The sequence below is a fragment of the Chionomys nivalis genome, chromosome 18 (genome assembly GCF_950005125.1).
Source record: "Chionomys nivalis chromosome 18, mChiNiv1.1, whole genome shotgun sequence".
In the NCBI taxonomy this organism is placed as follows: domain Eukaryota; kingdom Metazoa; phylum Chordata; class Mammalia; order Rodentia; family Cricetidae; genus Chionomys; species Chionomys nivalis.
In genome coordinates, this window is record NC_080103.1 from 18,278,273 (window position 1) to 18,300,049 (window position 21,777).

The window sequence follows — 21,777 nt, forward strand, 5'->3', positions numbered from 1 at the left end:
AACTATCTGTGTTCCTGGTCTGGACCCAGTACTTTCCCGTGTCTTATCAAATCCAGAAATAAAAGAATAGTCACTGGAGCAATGCACACTGGTGCATGTGTAGCCGAAAGAAACAAGCCCAGACTGGATGCTCTATTTAAAATCCTTGGCTAGAAAAAGTGTATATTCTGATACACCAAGTTGTTAGAATAATTTATTATGTTACTTTATTTGGAAAATATCACTTTAATTAAATTCTATATATTTGATAGTGGTGTTTTGAAATTTTAGCTCTCAACTTCCCCCTTCTCATTGAAGACTGATGTAACCACCAAATAACCCTGAACCAAATTTAATTTTTTTTTTTTTTAAAAAAACAGGATCACAATATAACCTTGACTGGTCTAGAACTCAGTATGTAGACCAAACTGGCCTCAAACTCACAAAGACCCACCTGTTCTGCCTTCTGAGTGCTTTAATTAAAGGTATGAATCACTACATCTGACGCTATGAGCCAATTCTGAAGCCTCATTGCTATGGAATAATCCTTCTGTACACTGTGACTATGTATTACTCTTGTTGGTTAATAAAGAAGCTGATTGGCCTAAAACAAAGCAGAATAAAATTAGGTGGGACAACTAAATTGAGGATGCTGGAACGAAGGAGGTGGGATCAGGGAAACACTAGCCAGCCATTGAGAAGGTAGGATGTGTAGAAAATGAGGTAACAAATTATGAGCCATGTGAAAAAGCATAGATAAGAAATATGGGTTAATTTAAGTATAAGAGTTAGCTAGTAATAAGCCTGAGCTATTGGCCACGCTTTATATATTCTGTGTGAGTATGATGCATTTCTTTTATGACTAAGCAAAGCATCCAGGATCTACTTTTTAGAAAGCATGCCTTTGAAACTGCTAATAATTTATGTGGCAGTGGCGTTTCATGTAGCCCTGGCTCACCTGAAACTTGCTTTGTAGAGCAGGCTGGCCTTGAATTTTCAGAGATCTCTTGCTTCTGCCTTCTCCTGAGTGCTGGGGTATGTCTGTTATATCTTTATTTTGAGTTCCCCTTTTCTCCATTTTAAAATCACGTAACAAGTCTTCTCAAGTAAACTCCTGCACAAATTGTACATCTTTATTACTGATGTGTAAGTATTGTATGAAATATAAGTAACAGTCATAACAGCCCTCTTGATATTTTGGTTTTTGTTGCTCTCACTTGAGATATGTTTCTTATTTCTTGTTTGTTCACTCTGCAGGTCAAAATAGACCACAGCCATGGTTGTAAAATGTAAAAGCAGTGTTGAGGATTCATAACATTTATGAATAACAAAAGGAACACCCTAGTTTCAAGAAAGTTGTATTACACATGATGACACTGGTTTGTGAGGTCTTGAAAGAATCTAGAAGTCATCTTTAGGGACTTAATTGGAAAGCTCTGGGAAATTACAGTGAGCCTGAGTTCTAACTCAAGGAACTCTTAGCTAAGTAATTTGGAACTTATTTCCTAAGTGGTAAAAAGGATTTATTGAAGTTACTTTAAGCAGCATTGGAAAGATTAACAAAGCATAAATTGAATTAATTGACATAATTATACCCAATACATTTGAATGAAGAAGAGAAATAGTGTGACAATAAGGAGAAATTATAGGAGTTGGAAAGAGTCTAAACTAAGATGTGTCTAATAGGTTTTCTATCCCTGTGATGATGCATCATGCAGTTAAGGGAGGAAACATTTGGTTTGACTCACAGCTCCGGTCCACAGTTGCTTGGCCCTGTTGCTGTAGGCCTGTGGTGAGGTGGAACATGGTAACAGTGGGGGTGTAGTGGAGAAAAGCTGCTTACCTCATGGATCCCCAGAGACAAAGAGACATAGACCAACAGAAAGAGGATAGGAACAGACAGATTTTTCCAGAGCATGCCCCCATGGCTTATTTCCTTCAGTTAAGTCCTCCCTTCCAGTAATACAGTCATATTCTGAATTCATCAAGGGCTTAATCCACTGATTAGGTCAGAACTCCCAGAATCCAATCCTTTCCTCAAAGCCCATCAGCTGGTAAGCGAGACTTTTAGTGCATGAACCTTTCAGGGGGGGAGACATCATATCCAAACCAGCAGGAAGGAAAGCTGAAGCAAGACCTCGCATGGGAAGAACCAGCTGAACTTGCTCACTGTATCTGAGGTGGGAATTGTGGGATGGGAGGACCCTAACGTCCTTCTTAGTTTCCCAGAGTGGTATTGCTTGGAATAAAGATAGTTCCATCGGCATTCACAAGTTTAGTTTAGTTTCAAATGTACTGAGTCGGAGGATACAATAAGATATCGATATGAAAATATCTAGGACCTGGTTGGTAATTTGAAACTGAAATCTTAGTATAGAAATTTGAGACATATCCAAGTGATGCTGAAAATATAACAAAATGTTGGTAAATAAATCAGCAAACACTTATATGCCCTCTATAAGAGTATATGGCTAGCTTGGAAGGGGGAGAGGGAACGTATAAAGAGAAGAGCTGAGAGTCAAAGATTTGGGTATTTCTTTGTTAGAAAGCAGAGAACAGAGAACCAGTAAGAAATAAGGGCGAGTGGGAATGTTGTGTCCTAGTTAGGTTTACTATGGCTATGATGAAACACCATAGCCAAAAACAAGTTGGGGAGGAAAAGGTTTATTTGGCTTATACTTTCACACGGTAGTCCATCACTGAAGGAAGTCAGGACGGGAACTCACACAGGACAGAAACCTGGAGGCCGGGACTGATGGAGAGGCCCATGGATGGATGCTGCTTGCTGACTTGCTCAGTCTGCTTTCTTATAAAACCCAGGACCACCAGCCCAGGGATGGCACCATCTACAGTCGTCTGTACCCTCACCCATCAATCACTAATTAAGAAAATGCCATACAACTGGATTTTGTGGACGCAATTTTTCAGTGGATGTTCCCGCTTTTAGATGGTTCTAGCTTGTGTCAAGTTGACATAAAACTAGCCGGCACAATGAGTCAAAGAAAGAACAGAAAAAAGAAAATGTACCTGATGAGGGCCGAGGAAGGAAGACATTTCCAAACAGAAGCTAGAGAGTAAAGACCTAGTGACTGTGGAGGGTCTGGCCGCTAGGAGGTAACAGCCCTCCGGTGTGACCAATTCTCTCTTAAGTAGTGTGGAAACAATGAAGATCATTTTAATTCACCAAGCATTTTTATTCGTTATTGAGGTACTTCTCCCTGTCTTCTTTTGCAAAATGGTTAATTCTCACAAAGTCCAGACCTAGAACATATATTTTTCTTTTTTTAATTATAAAAGCAATGAAATTTGGGACTACATAAATTCTAGACAAGAAGTCAAAGAGACATTATCATATCTTATCATTTCTGACCTCACATTTGGTTTTATAGTGTTACACTAAAAAACAGTGAGAATAGGTTTAAGGAATTACTTACCATTCGAAGGACTCTTGTCCAAGCACATTAAGATAGCCCCTACCTATCTCAGATCATAGTCTACATAAAGAATATGATTCTGTTTAGATTATTACATGCTGGAAGAATAGGCTTAAAGTTTGAATCATATAAAATGCTTCGGAATTAATATCTCTGAAATTTCGACAGTTGTAAACAGAGTATAATTAGTTTAAGTTCCATTTCTACTTAGAAAAAGTGATCTGCAAGTTTAAAAAAGATGAATGGAATTAATAATTTTCCTGTTGACATCAAATAGACCCTATAAAAAAAAGTAACTCATACTCTTGGTATCTGTTCCTTGGGTGGAGCACACACATAGCTCACTTTCAGAAGTTATTTGGTTTCTTGAATATTTAGCAGTTTCAGATCAAAGTCTTAAAAGCCTGTGACTCAGCTGCAGCGTGATCTTCTCACTTCTCCAAAGTCACTGGACTGTGCCATCCTGGTTTCCTGTCCTGAAAGAAGCTAGACCCAGATGATATTAAAAGGGTTGAGGCAGAATGTCTGAAAAGTGGAGGAGGACAGCTCTCTAGAGGTAGTTTCTTATCTCCCTCCGTGTGTGTGTGCGTGTGCATGTGTGCACACGCACGCGCACACACACATGCATGCACATGTAGCCTGTATGTGGCGTATGTGTGAGTTTGGTTGTATGTGCAGATGTAGAAGGCCAGAGAGAAACCTCGGCTGTCTTTCCTCAGGGTCCGTCTACCTTGTTTTGTGAGACAAGGTCTGTCACTGGGATCTTGGGCTTGCCCATTAGGCTAGGATGGCTGGCCAGTGAACCCCAGGAATCCACCTGCTTGGGCTTGCCCATTAGGCTAGGATGACTGGCCAGTGAACCCCAGGAATCCACCTGCTTCTAACTCTCCAGCACTGGCATTACCAATTTGAGCCACTAGACCTGGCTTTTAAAACATTTTTTATTTATTTTTATTTTTGAGACACGGTTTTTCTCTGGTACCCTGGCTGGCATGGAACTCACTATGTAAACCACTCCAGCCTTAAACTCACCAAGATCTGTCTGCCTAAGCTTCCCCAATACTAGGATTAAAGGCATGTGCCACCACTCCCAGCCCACACTTGACTTTAGGCTCTGGGAATCAAACTCAGGTTCTCTTACTTGCAAGGGAGTACTTACTTTACCAAATGAGCTGTTTTCCCAGGCCCCTTACCTCTTCCATTGGAAAGTTATTCGTGGAATTGTATTACAGAAGCTGAAGAGGCAGTCTACCAAGTACAAGGCCGACAAGACATACTCTACAACTGTGGCTCAGCGGCCCAAGAATATCAAGAAAAACAGATACAAGGATATTTTGCCCTGTAAGTTCCGTTTCTTCTTAGAAACTTACACTTCCAACCTTAACCACCTCTCCACTTTTTGACCAAGTACTTGTTCTTCATCTTGGGATATGGCACGGACAAATTAATTATACTATCTATGACGACAAAAGAACATCCAGCCATTCGATTTCTTGTTCACTTATCAAACACTTTTAACAACCACCATTCTTGAGACCTGACTTAACGCCCGTTGTAGGACTTCTCAGTTACCCCATACCTTTCTCTTGTGTCCTAGATGATCATAGCCTGGTTGAGCTGTCTCTGGTAACTTCCAGTGAGGATTCCAGCTATATCAATGCCAACTTTATTAAGGTAGGTGAAGAGGAAATAAAAACACTCCATGTTTTTCTGAGCACCTAAAACAGGGGGTGGGGAGAGGACTAAGGAGAAGATGCTGTCTGCAGTCACCTCACGTGATTTCTCTTCCCCTTCAGGGTGTCTATGGACCGAGGGCTTATATTGCCACCCAGGGTCCTTTACCTACAACTGTCCTGGACTTTTGGAGGATGATTTGGGAATACCGTGTCTTGGTGAGTGCAGAGTGGCTTCTGGTACTTGGAAGAGGGGGCAGGGGGCAGGATGTGACTGAGACCTCCCAGCTGTTAAAAGCAGAGCCTTTCTTATAGCTTGATGAAATTTCAGAGCGCAGGTATCTTATATCACTATTACAATGTATTCTCGTTCGAGGAAACGAAAGTTGAGACCTTGACACGCTCTCTCGGTGACAAGAATTTGTTGTGATGAACAGAGAACAGGGAAGTGGGGACAGAAGTTAGGAAGGGTAAGAACATCTCATAAATCACTAGGGCTTTGTGGGTTAAAAAGCAAAGCCAACAGAAAAACAATGCTTACAACTTTCTGACGCTGGGACTCATGCAGGAATGTGATCTCTAACCCTGTAGGTCATTAAGTTTCTGTTGCACGCTTTCAGGTCATTGTCATGGCGTGTATGGAGTTTGAAATGGGAAAGGTGAGTCACTCTTCAGTACTGGTGACGCAAAGGTAAAGGAAAGGGGCGTAGGGGGCAGTGGTGGTAGAGCATCCTCCAAGTGTGCCTGGGTGGGGGCAGTGGTGGTAGAGCTTCCTTGAAGTGTGCCTGGGAAAAACCATGCCATTTTTCTAATTTTCACTTTGGGGATAACCACATGATCCATAGGGGGTTTCACCCCTAAGAACCCCTTTTATCCATTCCCCAGGTAGCTCCTGTGCTATAAAGTTAAGAAAGGAAGAAAGGAAGTAAAGGAGAAAAGAATACCATTTCCCTTCTGATAGTCAGATGCTGTAACTGCCCATTAGAGATGCACCCTGTGCTGCCCCAAACAGCATCCCCTGCCACAGGTAGCCAGTAAGCACTGCCAGGGATTGCACGGCTGAAGAACTCAATGGTTTTATTTTAATTGGTTGAAAACTGAAGCGAACTCTCACTTCAGCTGCTGAAAGCTTTATTTGGCACTATGTGAAACTTTTTCAAACTTAAATTTAATTCGCTATAAATAAAAATATTTCCAGTGAAAATTTAACATTCTACTTATATATGTATAAAGTGAATATAGGACTTTAAAGTTTATAAAAATAGCAAGGCAAGCACATATGTACTGTTGTATCTTGATTACACGTTAAATACTTTGGCCTATTGGGCTAAAATGCATTTCACCTATTTTCATTTTTAAATGTGGTATCAGAAAAATAACCCGAAGCATGTGACTGGCTGTTCTGGTCTACCGTGGCCATTCTGAGATGGGGTTGTAGTCACAGCCGAGGGAATTTGGCATTTGACTTGTGCAACTGTTACAGTCAACAATTTCAGGGTTCTTGAGATGCTGAAAATAGGCCAACAATCACTACTTCTACTTTTTCAGATTCCTAGGAAGTCTATAATTCAGGCATCCTTTAATATCTGTATTTTATCCTTTGGAGATTCCCAATCACGTTGCTGGAGTTGAAGTCTAAGGGGGTTAGCTGTGCATAGCCTAAGATGAAGGACACAGAGCCTCTCTGGACCAGGGAGTGGGTTTCATCTTGCAGGAGAGACTATACTATATGGAGGAAACCATTACCTTCTGTTTTGTGCAACAGAAAAAGTGTGAGCGCTATTGGGCGGAGCCAGGAGAGACACAGCTGCAGTTTGGCCCTTTTTCTATATTCTGTGTGAGTATGATGCATTTCTTCTATGACTAAGCAAAGCCTCCAGGAGCTGCTTTTTAGAAAGCATGCCTTTGAAACTGCTAATAATTTAATCTTCTCCTTAGGAAGCTGAGAAAAAGAAATCTGATTATATAATCAGGACTCTGAAAGCCAAGTTCAATAATGTGAGTATAGAACAGGGATAATAAGGTTGAGAGACTGCTGAGATGAGACGGCTAAACGTGTGTGTGTGTGTCTGTGTGTGTGTGTGACTGTGTGCGTGTGAGAGAGAGAGAGACTCACCTGCTGAGATGAGACGGATAAACGTGTGTGTGTGTGTGTGACTCACCTGCTGAGATGAGACGGGTAAACGTGTGTGTGTGTGTGTGTGTGTGTGTGTGACTCACCTGCTGAGATGAGATGGGTAAACGTGTGTGTGTGTGTGTCTGTGTGTGTGACTCACCTGCTGAGATGAGACGGGTAAACGTGTGTGTGTGTGACTCAGGCTGGGCGTACAGTGATGGGGAGATTTAGAGCCTTTGATGTCTTGATTAAGTCTTCGTATTCATAAGAGATTCTCCCCCAATCTGCTTCACACCATGGCACACATAAAAATGATATTGGTAGTCCGACTAGAGGTAGTGTGAACAGTGGTTAGACATTGGGGACCAACACTACAGCTGATCATGCCTTAGACTCTACTCTGCCTTGCCAAAGGCAAGGAGATCCAATATACCAACATGTCTGTGCCCTATTTGAGACACGCTAATTTGAGGAAGATTTGGTTTGGACTATTTTTACATCTTCCTCCTCTTGTGTGGGCGAGGCTGTTAAGGATAAGACAATGGAAAACATTCTCATATTAATTTCAATTATTCTCATAAGGTTTGAGAGCTATATATAAGAAAGCAGAATAAATTGCAAGAAAAAAACATATAGATGAAACTTTATCAGATTAACTTTTTGGTAGAGTGAGGTGGAATCCTAACCTTGAATTCTCCTTTTATTCTGACTGTTTTTTTTTTTAAATAGAAAACTAGAATTATTTACCAGTTTCATTATAAGAACTGGCCAGACCACGATGTGCCTTCATCTATAGACCCGATCCTTGAGCTCATCTGGGATATCCGTTGTTACCAAGAAGATGACTGTGTTCCCATCTGCGTTCATTGCAGGTGAGATGCCCTGGATGAACTTTCCACTGAGAACAAACAAAATGAAACTCTGGCTAGGGTGCAATTCAAAGAAAAAAAGTCAATAGCTGAAGCAATTTAGTATAAATTCAACTGGTGCATTAAATTCACTTCTTTTCACATTTATTGTGTGCATACATATCATCATAGCCTACATGAGGAGATCCAAACACAACTTTGGGGAGCTCCTTCCTTAGCTGTCTCCTTCCACCATACGGGTTCTGGGGATCAAACTCAGGTTATTAGGCAAAGGTAGCATGGATCTTTACTCCCTGAGACATTTTGCGGAACCTAAAATTTCTTTTAAAGTTATGAACAATGGTGCTGAGGACTCTTGTGAGAATATGCCAGTACCCGTCTGAGGTCCACTGCGGCATGACAAACATGTCCTGGACATGGCAGGACTTGAGAAGTTTCATTGTCTCCCTCCTCAAATCAGCTAAGGAACTTCCCAGCTGTTGTCAGTTCCCTCCATCCACAGCACACACGCTCCCATGATCTTCTGTTTCAGCGCCGGCTGTGGAAGGACAGGCGTCCTCTGTGCTATTGATTATACACGGATGTTGCTGAAGGACGGGGTGAGTTTCCCAGCAAGCACTTCCAAGTTTCCTCCTGCATGCATCTCCCTCCTTTCAGAACATCCTCACAACTCATCTTGTCTTACGGAGTGGGTTATTGGTAAATCTACTCTGTTTTATGATTAAATTAGTTCCTAAGTTGGGGATTCGTAAAGCATGGTCCCAGGGGAAGAGGATGCAGCCTAGTAACAGTGAACTTGTCTTATGACAGAAGGCCCTAGGCTTGATCAAAGTACAATTCTCTAGGGTCAGCATTACCTGAGAATTTGCTAGAAACATAAATTATGGATTACTGCCCCACTGATGAATCTGGAAAGTTTGGAGGGTATGAGCCAACAAGCTCTCTGGGTGATTCTGAGAAACGCTAATGTTTGAGAACTGCTGCCCTAGATTGCTTATTCTCCCTTTCTTTATCCAGGCTGCTTTAGAAGACTTATTTGACTTATCGTGATCAAGCTTTGTGCTGTCGTCTAAAAAACAGTGTGTGTGTTTGCATGGATGTGTGCACGAATGTGTATGTATGTTGCATATGTATGCGTGTACAGATGGAGGACAGAGATTCGTATCAGGGTCTCTCAATATTTACCTATCTTATCTTTTTTTGAGACATGGTCTCTACTGAATCTTAGTTTTGATAGGCTGTCTAGCCAATGGGCTCCAGGGATCCACTTGTCTCCCTGGGCACTGGAGTTTCAGACATGCAGGGCTTTCATGCGGGCACTGGGGATCTGAACTCAGGTCCTCATGCTTACGTGGCCTGCCCTTTACCAACTGAGCTACCTCTCTAGCACTAGGGAAATTTTTTTTTACAAGACAAGGTTTCACTGTGTAGCCCTGGCTGTCCTGGAACTCGCTTTGTAGACCAGCCTGGCCTTAAACCCAAGAGATCTGACTTAGCTGGGCTACGGCAGTGTACACCTTTAATTCCAGCGCTCAGGAGGCAGAGGTGGGTGGGATATCTGTGAGTTTGAGGCCAGCCTGGTCTACAGAGCTAGTTCCAGGACAGGCACCAAAGCTAAAGAGAAAACAAAACAAAAGCAGAGAGAGAGAGAGAGAGGGAGGGAGGGAGGGAGGGAGGAAGGGAGGGGGGTGGAGGGAGGGGGGGAAGGAGGGAGAGAGAGGGAGGGAGGGAGAGAGAGAGATCTGACTTCTGTCTCCTGAGTGCTGGGATTAAATATGTGCACTAACCATACTTGGCCAATTAGAAAAATTTAAACATTATGTCCATGAGTATTATACCTGCCTGTATATTTGCCTGGTGCCCACAGAGGCCAGAAGAACGCATTAGATCCTTGGAACTATAGCTACAAACAGTTGTGAGCTGCCAAGTAGGTATTGGGAATGGAACCTGGGTTCTTTGGAAGAGCCGGTACTCTTAGCTGCTGAGTTATCTCATCAGTCCCTAGAAGTCGGTTTTTATGTCTGTTTGGAATTGAAAAGTTTAAAATATGGGCTTTTAGATTTTCTAACTTCTTTTATTTCATAAAACCTCAGATGACTTATCTATTGAGCCTTATTTTTGTGGTATTAGACATTTTATCCATCATGTAAAATTGTTCAAAATCATATTAATCAGTCTTTTCCAGGGATAGCCTCTAACTCAGTGGTCCTCAACCTGTGGGTCACACAGGCCTTTGGAGTCAAATGACCCTTTTACAGGGGTTGACCAAGAACATTAGAAAACAGATATTTACATTATAATTCATAATAGCAGCAAAATTACAATTATGAAGTAACAATGAAAATAATTTTATCTTTGGGGGTCACTACAACATGAGGAGTACCACAACACGTATTAAAAGGTCGCAGTTGGCCAGGCGGTGGTGGCTCACGCCTTTAATCCCAGCACTTAGGAGGCAGAGGCAGGCGAATCTCTGGGAGTTCAAGGCCAGCCTGGTCTACAAGAGCTAGTTCCAGGACAGGCACCAAAGCTACAGAGAAACTCTGTCTCGGGGGGAAAAAAAAAAAAAAAAAAAAAAAAAAAAAAAAAAAAAAAAAAAAAAAAAAAAAAAACAAGAAAAGGTCACAGTACTAGGAAGGTAGAGACCACTGCTCTAAACCAAGGTGAAAACCATAAGAAAGTAATGGCTTTCAAAATGCATTTTTGGGGCCGGAGGTAACGGCTCGGGGTAGTACTTGCTGCTCTTGCAGAAGCTTGATTCTCAGCAACCACATGTCAGTTCATGATCATCAGAAGATCTAGGTCCAAGGGATCCAATGGCCTCTTCTACACCCAAGTGGTGCATTTGTATGCAAGCGCTCATGCACATAAAATAAAACCATATGCTTTGTAGTGCATTCTTGGGGCTAGGGATATAGTTTCGTTGGTAGAGTGGTTGGATAATAATGTTTCACAGGTGGTCTGTCTAACTGTGTAAACCTGGGACATGGTGTGGTGGCACATACCAGTAATCCTAGCGTTGGGTAGAAGTTGAAGGTCGTCCTTGGCTACACAGCAAGGTGAAGGCCAACTTGGGCTAAATGAAACCCTGTCAGAAAGAAAGAAACAAAGAGAGGGTAGGAAGGAGAAAGGAAACAAGGAATTCCTGGTGTTATTCTCTGCTACAAGAGTAAGTGTCACAGGAGTACAATACTGTGAGAAAGTGGCGTGATTTGTGAGCAAAAACATAAAAATAAGTAAAATATTTTTCTCTTTGATTTGACAGATAGTTCCCGAGAACTTCAGTGTTTTTAGTTTGATCCAGGAAATGCGAACACAGAGACCTTCGCTAGTTCAAACTCAGGTAAGGACTACAGTGAACGGATGACAATGTGTGTCTGTATTCTGCTGCTTGTCTGTGGCATCCAAAATCTGCTGTGTGTAACAGGGGTGAGACGAATTTACTATGTGATTTTCTCTAACTCTGAATATCCCAGCGTTTCTTGTAGCCCTTGTCCTGGTCAGATTGTTTTCATTCCTCATATTTTATTGTCTATAAAGGAAAATGAAAAAAATTCAGTGAGTTTGATTTATTAGGAAGAACTGGCCGATGTTGTGGATCATACATTAATTTGAAATTTTGTAGTTACAAATCCATCTATGAAGCCACAGAAAATCAGGGACTTCTCATTTCTACTTCAAGAAATGATATAATTTCTATGTTATGAAGCAATGAAAAATAAAATTAGGATAGGCCTGTTACATAGTGATTGTCACTGTTACCATTTCCCTATAGCTCTCTTGTTTATAGGCAGACTTTAAAAGCAGAATTACAACCAGCCTGCAGTCTGAACCCACGGTAGACTGCCCACACTTTACACTAGGGATATTCTTCCTTTTTCTTCTAAACCCAACTCTCTCATTGCCTATAGTGTTAATTTCACATTTATACACCAATAACTGCACTCAACTTTATACATTTATATGTTTTTAAGATGGAACTTAGCATTTATCCACTCATTAATTCATTCATGCATTCAAGCTTTTATTGATATTTATTATGAGTAAGGTATTTTTGTATATCCATTTTCTTAGAATTGTCTTTAAGTGGAAAGACCTTGAAGTATTTCAAGTCCCTTACAAATGAACTTGCACACAAGTTTTGTATAAAGCAGTTCAAAGTGGTAGCTTAGATATTTTAATATACAAGTTGTGAATGAAGGAAAAAATTAAGAACTATTAATACAGAAGTATCTGTTTGGGCCCACACAGGTTTTTCCATGAACAGATTGTGGAAAAAATAATTTTTCATGTGTTCTCCGTAGGTGTTTTCTATATTCAACCCGTGAGGGGAAAGTTTATGTGAAATAGAAGGAAGCCTTAGCTGGCTTAGCTATCGGGCTTGAAAGGAAAGCAATGAACGCATAACTACACAGAGACACCAGAAAGCATGCAGCCTTGTTACATGAACTACAGTGTTAATAATAAGCATATCCCATTTCAGAAGATCTCATCCTGGTCTGGCCTAGCTTTAGGAGTTTGAAGGGAAGCGAAGAGGCTTTCATATTTCAACCTTGTTAATACCTAGCTAAACAAATCTAACGGCTGTACTGATTCTTCCGACACTGCAAATGGCAGCCTAGCCACCAGACGATGCTTCCTGTTTGGGTCCCGTTCTCACTCAGTCTCAGTCTCTGTCTTTTCCTCTCTCTGTCTTTCTCTCTCTGTTTCTCTCTCTGTCTCTCTCTGTCTTTCTGTCTCTCTCTGTCTTTGTGTCTCTCTCTGTCTCTCTTTCTGACAGGGTCTTACCTCATACCCCAGTATGACTTAGAATTTAACACTGAGGCCGGACTGGGTTTGAGATTGCAACAATCCTTCTGTCTCAACTTCCTGAGTGCAGGGTTTAGAGAAGCGAACTACAATTGCTATTGCTGGCTACATTTTCTGTCTTTTAAAAAATTATTGCATTCCATGACTATGCTGGGTGATATAGATGCTACATTGTTCTGCAAAAAAAAAAAAAAAAAAAAAAAAAAAAACTTTTGAAGATGCCCTTTACTTGTATGAGATTGTGTAAGTATTAGAGGAAGTGTTCCAGGAAGGAGAAAGGTCAAAGAGAAGCATTAGAAGTATTGCAAGCCATAAACCTTGTCATACATGGGTAAGAGAGAGGGCTCCTTTCTCTACATTGAATCCTTTTGTAACCACAGATTTGCAACTTTTATTCAGTGGTTTACTTTTCTTTGGTATCTTTACTAGGACACAATTTCAGCAACTTGATCTAAATACATTAAGCTAAGTCAGAAGATTCAGTTTGTAAGCCACATGCAGGAATTACTTCTGAATGGCCTTGGACAAACTGACTGTAAACAGGTATAATAGCCTTCCTCCTTCATAGAGCAACTGTGAAGGTCAATTGGCCAATACATATTGAAGCTATCAGTTCATATACTACCCATTGCCTGATTTTTTTTCCATAAATGAAGGTGATTTACTCAAGATACATTTAGGATAACATGTAAATAAAAAAATGCTAGGGAAGAAAACAGAGAGATAAAAGATAAGTAAAAAGTAGGGCTAGAATATGAAAGAAACATGGCATAAAATCCTCGCATGTTAGCTAGAGTTAGGTAAAATAAGTATCTCTTGTAGCCTAAAAGTGTGTGAGTCACACAACATAAGACACTGTTACTGAGTTCAGTATGTTGATTGATGTTTCTATTTTGAATTGTTTCTGTTACTCACCTGATACATTTATTTTCTTCATTTGCCCGGCTTGGGATGCTCTTCAGGAACAGTACGAACTGGTCAACAGTGCGGTGTTAGAACTATTTAAGAGGCATATGGTTATTATTGGAGACGAACACTCTGGAAGAGAGGTAATGCTGACATTACATATTTTTTATATGTTTTTGGCCAAACTGACTCAGATTATTTGTAGGGCTTATGTACAGTCACAACTGAATTGGAATGTCAGGATTTCAGAGGGCTATGTCAGAATCTCCTGTGGAGGACGAATTCATTTTGGGGTAGTTTAACTTAAAAAATTCACACCTTGGTTAGCTTTTTACATATAAATTTCAGCTAACTTTAGAAGCTGCATTTAATTAGGGCAAGCTTGTGTTTTGATCCCAAGTTTTAGGCAATTATCAGCAAGTTAAGTTTATAAATTCATAGGTGAATGTTTTTCCAGGTCTCATCTGTCTTACTTTAGCATACATCCCACAAAAAAAAATGTTTTTTTTTTTTTTTTTAAATTGAGCCCAGTGTGGTGATACATAGCTTCAATCCCTGTGAGTTTGGAGGCCATCTTGGCGAGTTCCAGGCTAGCCAGGGCTACACAGTGAGACCCTGTATCAAAGAACAAAAAACAAAACAAAACAAAATTGAATATATTTATAATGTTCAATATGATATTTTAAGGTTTGTATACGTTCTGTAATGACTAAATCAAACAAATTTAGTCCTTTATATATTTATAATTTAAGACCTATATTCTATGCAGTTTTCTAATATAAAATACATCATTATTAACTGTAGTAATTATATCTTATAGTAAACCTCTTGAACTCATTCTTTTTATCTAGTTGAAATTTTGTATCTAGGGGCTGGAGAGATGGCTCAGTGGTTAAGAGCATTGCCTGCTCTTCCAAAGGTCCTGAGTTCAATTCCCAGCAACCACATGGTGGCTCACAACCATCTGTAAAGAGGTCTGGCGCCCTCTTCTGGCCTTCGGGCATACACACAGACAGAATATTGTATACATAATAAATAAATAAATATTAAAAAAAAAAAAGAAATTTTGTATCTATTGACCAACATTACCTTGAAACCTCCCTCTGCTAGTGTCTGGTAGTTACCATTCTACTCTATGTGTCTATGAATTTGGATTACCTTAGAGTCTATATAGGAATTATGCAATATTTGTCTTTCCATGGTTGCTCATTTTATTTAGCACAATGTCCTCTAGGTTCGTGCATGTTGTCAAAAATAACAAAATATCCTTACTATTTTTCTTTCCAGATATATTTATTTTATGTGAGTGTTCTATCTGCATGTATGAATTTATGCCAGAAGAGGGCACCAGATCCCACTAAAGATGGTTGAGAGCCACCATGTGGTTGCTGGGAATTGAACTCAGAACCTTTGGAAGAGCAGCCAATGCTCTTAACCAATGAGTCATCTTTCCAGACCCTCCACCCACTTACAAAATGGTACTTGGAATTGAACATAGGGCCTTGTGAATGTCAGACAATTGCTTTAGCATTGAGCTATATCATCAGCTCTGGTTTTCAACTTTCTGAGACAGAGTTTTGCTAAATTGTCCAAATTGGCCATGAACTTATGATCCTCTGGCCTCAGCTTCCTAAGTAGCTGAAATTACAAGACTGTGTCACCATGCCTGGCACTGTGTGTGTAATAGGTGTGCACATATGTGTATGCACTTACCAGTGTAGACGCATGTAGAGGCCAGAGGTTACCGTCAGGATGTCTTCCCTAGTGAAATTAGAGCTCTTTATTTTGATTAGATTGACTGGTCAGCAAGCTCTCCTCCCTTGGATCTTGCCTTCAATTCCGGGGTTACAGGTCCATCCTACCAGGCTTTTATGTGATTGCTGGTGGTCTAACACAGGTCCTCCCCCAGGCCATTATTTCCTTCTTTCTAAAGGGGGTAATGGTATTCCCTTATAACACTAATGCAATAGCACGTGAATATATGCTACATAGATGAATGGGTATTTAGTTGGACTCCATAACTTGACTATTGTGAATACGCCACATTTGAGTACACTACATAGATTTCATTTCCTCTAGAAATATCAGAAGTTAAACTGATAAATTATATGGTAGTTCTGTTTGTAATTTTTTTAAGGGTCCTCCACACTGATTTTTCATAATACATTTACTAGTTCACATTTCCACCAACAGCACGTAAATGGGCCCTTCTTCTATATTCTTGCTAACATGAATCTGTCCCCCGTCCCTCCCGCCTAGCTCTGGGGACTGAACCCAGAGACTGTTTAGTTTCCATTATTGATTCAATCTCCTTATTAGTTGAGTTCTATTTAGATTTTCTGTTTCTCCCTTTACTAGTTTGGTAGAGTGGGTATCTCTTAACCATCTTATCTAGGTTGTCCAATTTGTTAGCATGCAATCAATATATGTGGGACTCCTATGCGATTGCTCATAATATTTTAATTCTTTTTGTTTCCATGAGATTGGTTGTAACGTCCACATTTTCATCTTGCATGTGAGGATACATGTGTAGCTATGTGAGCATGTATACATATGAAGGCCAGAGGTCAACTGTGGGTGTCATTCTTCAGGAGCCATCAACCTGGTGTTTTGAGATCGAGTATCTCCCTGGGACTTTGGAGTCACTAGTTAGGATAGGTTGACTACCAGGAAGCTCCGGGGGTCCTTTGCCTCCACCTTTCTAGTATAGGGATTACAGATGTGTTACACCAGGCCACTGTTTTTATTTTCTTGAAGGGCCTATTCTGGGAAATGAGCATAGGTACTTTACCAAATGTGCTATCTATTCAGCCCCTGCATTTTCACTTTTGATTAATACTTTGAGGTTTTTTTGTTTGTTTGTTTTGTTTTGTTTGAGAAAGGGTTTCTTTGTACCCCTGACTGTCCTGGAACTCACACTTTAGACCATGTTGGCCTCGAACTCACAGAGATCCTCCTGCTTCTATCTCCAGAGTGCTGGGATTAAAGGCATGTGCCACCACCACCTGGGTGAATTTTTTCCCTTTAATGTAATTAAAGTTTGATCAACTTTGTTGATCTTTTGAATTTGTTCAGTTTTTCCAAGTTTTCTTGTTCTCTATTTCATTATCTCCACTCTAATCTTTAATATGTCCTTGCTGTTGCAGTTTGAGATTGATTTTAGTCACACACACACACACACACACACACACACACATACACACAGAGTTCCTTAAAATGTAAAGTTAGGCTGTTCAATTGGAATCTTTCTTTTTAAAACAGAATGTCTTTTATTTCATACTAGCTCATCTAAGCTAAATAATACATCTTTATATTTAATACAATATTTTTGTTAATTCTATAAGAATTTATTACAATATATTTTGATCATCTTTACCCCTACTTCTCCCCCTAATTCTTCCCAGAACTACCACCTATTTCTCTACCCCTTCCTAATTTCGTGTCCTCTTTTATAAAAAAATAACCCACCAACTCTAATTTGTGTTGTTCATGTATTGATGTGCTCAGTCTGAATAAAGCCTGACTCTCCCGTCCCCAGAAGCCATCAACTGTCCATAGCGACTCAGCTCAGGATGGGTCTTATCAAGCCCATGCTCCCCTTCCATGCTGGAATGCCGACTGCTGGCTTGATTCCATGATTTCAGGATACACTGAGTTCAGAACTAACTCCCTGATCTTTCTCTCCCCTTTTCCATAATGGTCCCTGTGCCTTCTGTGTGTGTGTTGGGGGGGGGGGGGCGGGATTGTTGGGGGTTATCACTTCCTAGCCTTCAAGTATTAAAATACTTTATTGACATTGCTTCATTAAAAAACAAAGCCAACCAATCAAACACAAAGCTCTGACCTTTCTCTTGAAGATCGAAGCAGGATTTTCAGTTCCTGAACAAAATCTCACGGTACAAGCTGACTCTTGTCCTCCGGATTTACCAAAAAAGTGAGTAAATTTGGCATATCTAAATGCTGACTAATTATAACTAGGGGATGAAATCTTCTGCCTGCGTTGCTGTACTGCTCAGAAGAGACCCCTTTCCCGTGTGGCCTCATCATTTGCTCCTTCTCTTTCAGCGCCATGAAGGATGTGAAACCGACAAGACAAAGGCTTGAAGTGAAAAGCGCAGACGCCTCTTCCTATGATAGGACTTTTGAAATAAGAGCCGAGGAAGAGTTTGGTTTGCGTTCGGCTAAATCAAGCCCCTCTTTTGACTTTTTAGAGCTAAACTGTGGGTGTAACAGCAAGGCTGTCATAACCAGGGAAGGGCTAGCAAAGGCCTCTCCAGGCGTGGGAGATCCCCTTCAGAAATACCAAAGTCTGGGCTTTGGTTCCATTGTGTGCGGATCGTGTCCCGATGCTTCGCCCATAAACACAGCAGACAGGTGCCACAACTCGAAGGGGCCAGTGACACGGACCAAATCAACTCCCTTTGAATTGATTCAGCTGAGAAGAACAAACGAGTTGGACATGGAAGACGGTTCTTCCTTCTTGGGATCTCAACTGTCTGAGCCTTGTCTCATGGAGCTGCAGGCGCCAAGAGCGGTCCATGTTTCTTCAGAGGAACTCAATTATTCTCTGCCGTGTGCCTCTGAGCACCCGACATGCGCTGTCCCTTGTGTACCACAGCCCAGCCCCCAGCCTTTTAGAGTGCATTCTTGCATGTCGTTAGTAGAAGATCCGTTTTTCCCACCATCACCTCCAAACAGTGCTGATTCTAAGAGGTCTTTTGATCTGCCTGAGAAGCGAGACCGAGCCTCTTTTCCTTGTACTCCGTTGCCAGCCTCGTCTACAACCTCCCTTTCTTATTGCAACTCACACGAATCTTTAACGGCAAACCTTCTGACCAGGTCATCCCCACCATTAAACCAGCAGACAGCTAGAGAAGGTAAGCTATGTTCTAAAATCTGTGTAACGTTTTGGAACTTGCCTTGTTTCTAATAAATATTTTGGTTTCTGCTTACCCTAACCCTTCTCTTTCTCTGCTTCTTTTTCTTCTTTCTTTTCCTCCACAAAGAAATAAGTTCTAGGGTGTTCTGATGGTGTACTAAATTGAAGAGAGCAACAATTAAGCTGTCAGATCTGGGGGTCTATCTACGCCAAAGGGAAAGCATGGCCAACCTCATTCCAGACTTGTTTATCAACAGCCTACAATTTACCTTTAACAGAAATAGCTTCCCAGATACAGAGGGCAAACTGGTCAACAGCACTGCACAGGCACCTAGAAATGATTGATACACACTTATGAGCCTTTGTTGCTTTTATTGGTTAATGATTAAAGAACTGGCTTGGCCTATAGCATGGGAGTGGGAAGGCGGAGTTGGAGAGACGCCATGGAGCCGCCGCTGGAGATAGACATGCTGAAACTTTGCTGGTAGGCCATGACCTCGTGGTGATATTCAGATTAATAGAAATGGGTTAAATTAAGATGTAGGAGTTAGCCAATAAGAAACTAGAACTAATGGGCCAAGCAGCATTTTAATTAATATAGTTTCTGTGTGGTTATTTTTGGTTCTGGGTGACCGGGACGAACAAGCGGCCTCCTCCTACACGCCTGTAATGAGTTGAACACATTGCTAAGCATTGAACTCTTTTCCTGTATGAGTGGGAAGGGTAGGATCTAATTTCCTGCACTTTTCTCATCCTAGCAGATGAGAATATTTACTTAGTATGGTGTGACTTTTTAAATCTTTTAATACAATTTTCCTCTTTATCTCTTATAATTCTAGATTTTTACATATCAAACATACGGTTTTGTTTGACTGAGTAGTCAGAAAGTAGTGGTGAGCATACTGTTAGAGATTATTATGTGTTCATTGTTTTCTTTGTCCTTCCCTTCTTTTTAATGAAGTGGATTGGACCTTGTGCCTCGTGCATGTCAGGCCGGGGTTTGAGTGGAACCTCTAGCCCAGACCCTAGTAATCTGACGTAGAAGATAAAGGAAGCAAAGAGCAGGCTTAATTTGCTTAGGCATATCGCCAGATAATCCATAAGGAGCATTGATTTCGAAAGCACAGAAAACGTTTGCTGTATAACATTTTTGATTGCTGTTTCCTTTTTCCTCTTTTTGAAGTCATGGGACTTGAGTCTAGCAAGTCAGACAAGAGCTCTGTCATGGAGGGATAGTCCCGGCCTGTGTTCCTTTCCTATTTAAATAGGATCCTATTTAGATAGGATCTTTCTACCAAAGCCAGCCTAGACTCACTGCCCCAGACTCTCAAGTGTGGAGCTTAGTTCTCTCTTTCCTTCTCTGTGTGGCACGTTTGTGTGTATGTTTGTAGGTACACACATGTGGTGGTGAAGTGAAGATCTCAGGGGAGTTGCTCTGTCACTCTCTGCTTTATGATCTTAGGATGAGTCTCACTGACCTCAGAGCTCGCCTCCCACTGTCCTACCCCAGGCTGGGTAAGCAAGTTCTTGTCTCCGGCCCTTCTCCTCCAGTGCTGGGCTTCCAGGCACAAATGGCTACTCAGGCTTCTTCTGTGGATGCTGGGGATCTGAACTCGGGTGCTCATCCTCACAGTAAACCATCATTTCCCCAGCCCCAAGTTTTATTTGCTTGTTTTGGTTTTCTGTTTGTTTGTTGTTTGCTTTTTCCTGTTTTTTTTTTTTTTTTTCAGAAAGGGTCTCATGTAACCCATGCTGGCATCAATTCTTTAAATAAACAAGGATGACTTTGAATTCTTGATAAGTATGAAAACCTAGCAAATTTGGTAGACGAGTAAATCATTTGCTGCATTTTTTTAATCTGGATCGGAGAAAGTTCTTCTTTTGACTTAATTCTTTTACAGTTCAATTATATTTAAAATTTAAGGAATTTTGCTTTCTTTATTAACGTGTATGTGAGTGGGTGGTGTTGTGTGTGTGTGTCTGTGTCTAGGTCAGAGAGCAGCTTGCGGAGTTTTCTACTTCTGTCACGTGGGGTTTGGGGGCTGCACTCCGCTGTCAGGCTTAGTAGCAAGTGCCTTCACACACTGAGACACCTCGCCATCTGATGTTTTCTTTTTATTAATAGCCATTATGCTTTAAACTTCTCAGATCATCAAAAACAACAGTTATTTTCATATTTCAGAGAAATCGACATGCCTGCCACCTGGTGGAAGTTTCTTATAATACTGCAAAAATTCTGATTTTTTTTTTTTATTAAACAGAAAACCTTGTAGGCTTTTGAGCTTGCTGTAGATCTCTAGTTCACTTCCATTCCCCAAATTTTCTCCTTTTTAAATGAACACTTCCTTTTTCTGTAATAAGCATCCATAGTGATTCTGTGTAGAATGGAAAAAGGATTATTTTTTTGCCTTCTATGTAAGTGAATGTTTAACTGATGAAAATATTAGGAATTCTATAGGAAACAAAAGGAAAGAGTTAGAGAACATTCCAAACCATCCTAACAGTGACTTTATCGAAATATTTGGAGACATTCAAATCTTTAAACCCAGGAAAAAATTTCAAAGAACAAGTAAAACTTTTACCTAAAGACAAATTTATTTTTTTTCCTAGAGTAAACAAATACAAATCTGTCAAATTTATATTTAGGATTATATAGGAATCTAAGGATCTCCTCTGTTATCACCAAAACAATGTGATTACATTTTCGTTATTTGGACAACAGCTTCTCCGAGGATAGATGATGAAGTTCCCCCTCCACTCCCTGAACGGACACCTGAGTCTTTTATTGTGGCTGAGGACGCTGGTGAGTACAATTCAGTAAGTATAAAGTGTGTGTGCTGCTGCTGAGTACCCATTTGTCTCTTTTAAAAATAATCTCAGTTAGCCGGGCAGTAGTGGTGCACACCTTTAGTTCCAGCACTTGGGAGACAGAGGCAAGCAGATCTCTGTGAGTTCAAGGCCAGCATGGTCTACAAATCAAGTTCCAGGACAGTTGAGGTGGTTACAGAGAGAAACACTATCTCAAAAGATAAACGAAACAATCCCATTCCTAAGAACTAGACATATTCACCCTCTTGCGAGAGACTTCTCACCAGGAGTTACTCCATCCTTA

The 21,777-nt window shown here is 40.7% G+C and overlaps 1 protein-coding gene across 1 annotated transcript in view; it reads left to right on the forward strand.

Moving 5' to 3' along the window:
* Positions 1–21,777, forward strand: part of Ptpn22 (protein tyrosine phosphatase non-receptor type 22) — a 49,904-nt gene that overhangs the window by 11,024 nt on the left and 17,103 nt on the right. Inside the window, exons 2-14 of the mRNA XM_057793547.1 lie at positions 4,646–4,754; positions 5,011–5,087; positions 5,210–5,305; positions 5,707–5,745; positions 6,852–6,923; positions 7,025–7,084; positions 7,932–8,074; positions 8,604–8,670; positions 11,337–11,414; positions 13,843–13,929; positions 17,644–17,720; positions 17,852–18,663; positions 21,388–21,468. Coding sequence (XP_057649530.1) covers positions 4,646–4,754; positions 5,011–5,087; positions 5,210–5,305; positions 5,707–5,745; positions 6,852–6,923; positions 7,025–7,084; positions 7,932–8,074; positions 8,604–8,670; positions 11,337–11,414; positions 13,843–13,929; positions 17,644–17,720; positions 17,852–18,663; positions 21,388–21,468 — 1,798 coding nt within the window. The remainder of the gene's footprint in view (positions 1–4,645; positions 4,755–5,010; positions 5,088–5,209; positions 5,306–5,706; positions 5,746–6,851; positions 6,924–7,024; positions 7,085–7,931; positions 8,075–8,603; positions 8,671–11,336; positions 11,415–13,842; positions 13,930–17,643; positions 17,721–17,851; positions 18,664–21,387; positions 21,469–21,777) is intronic.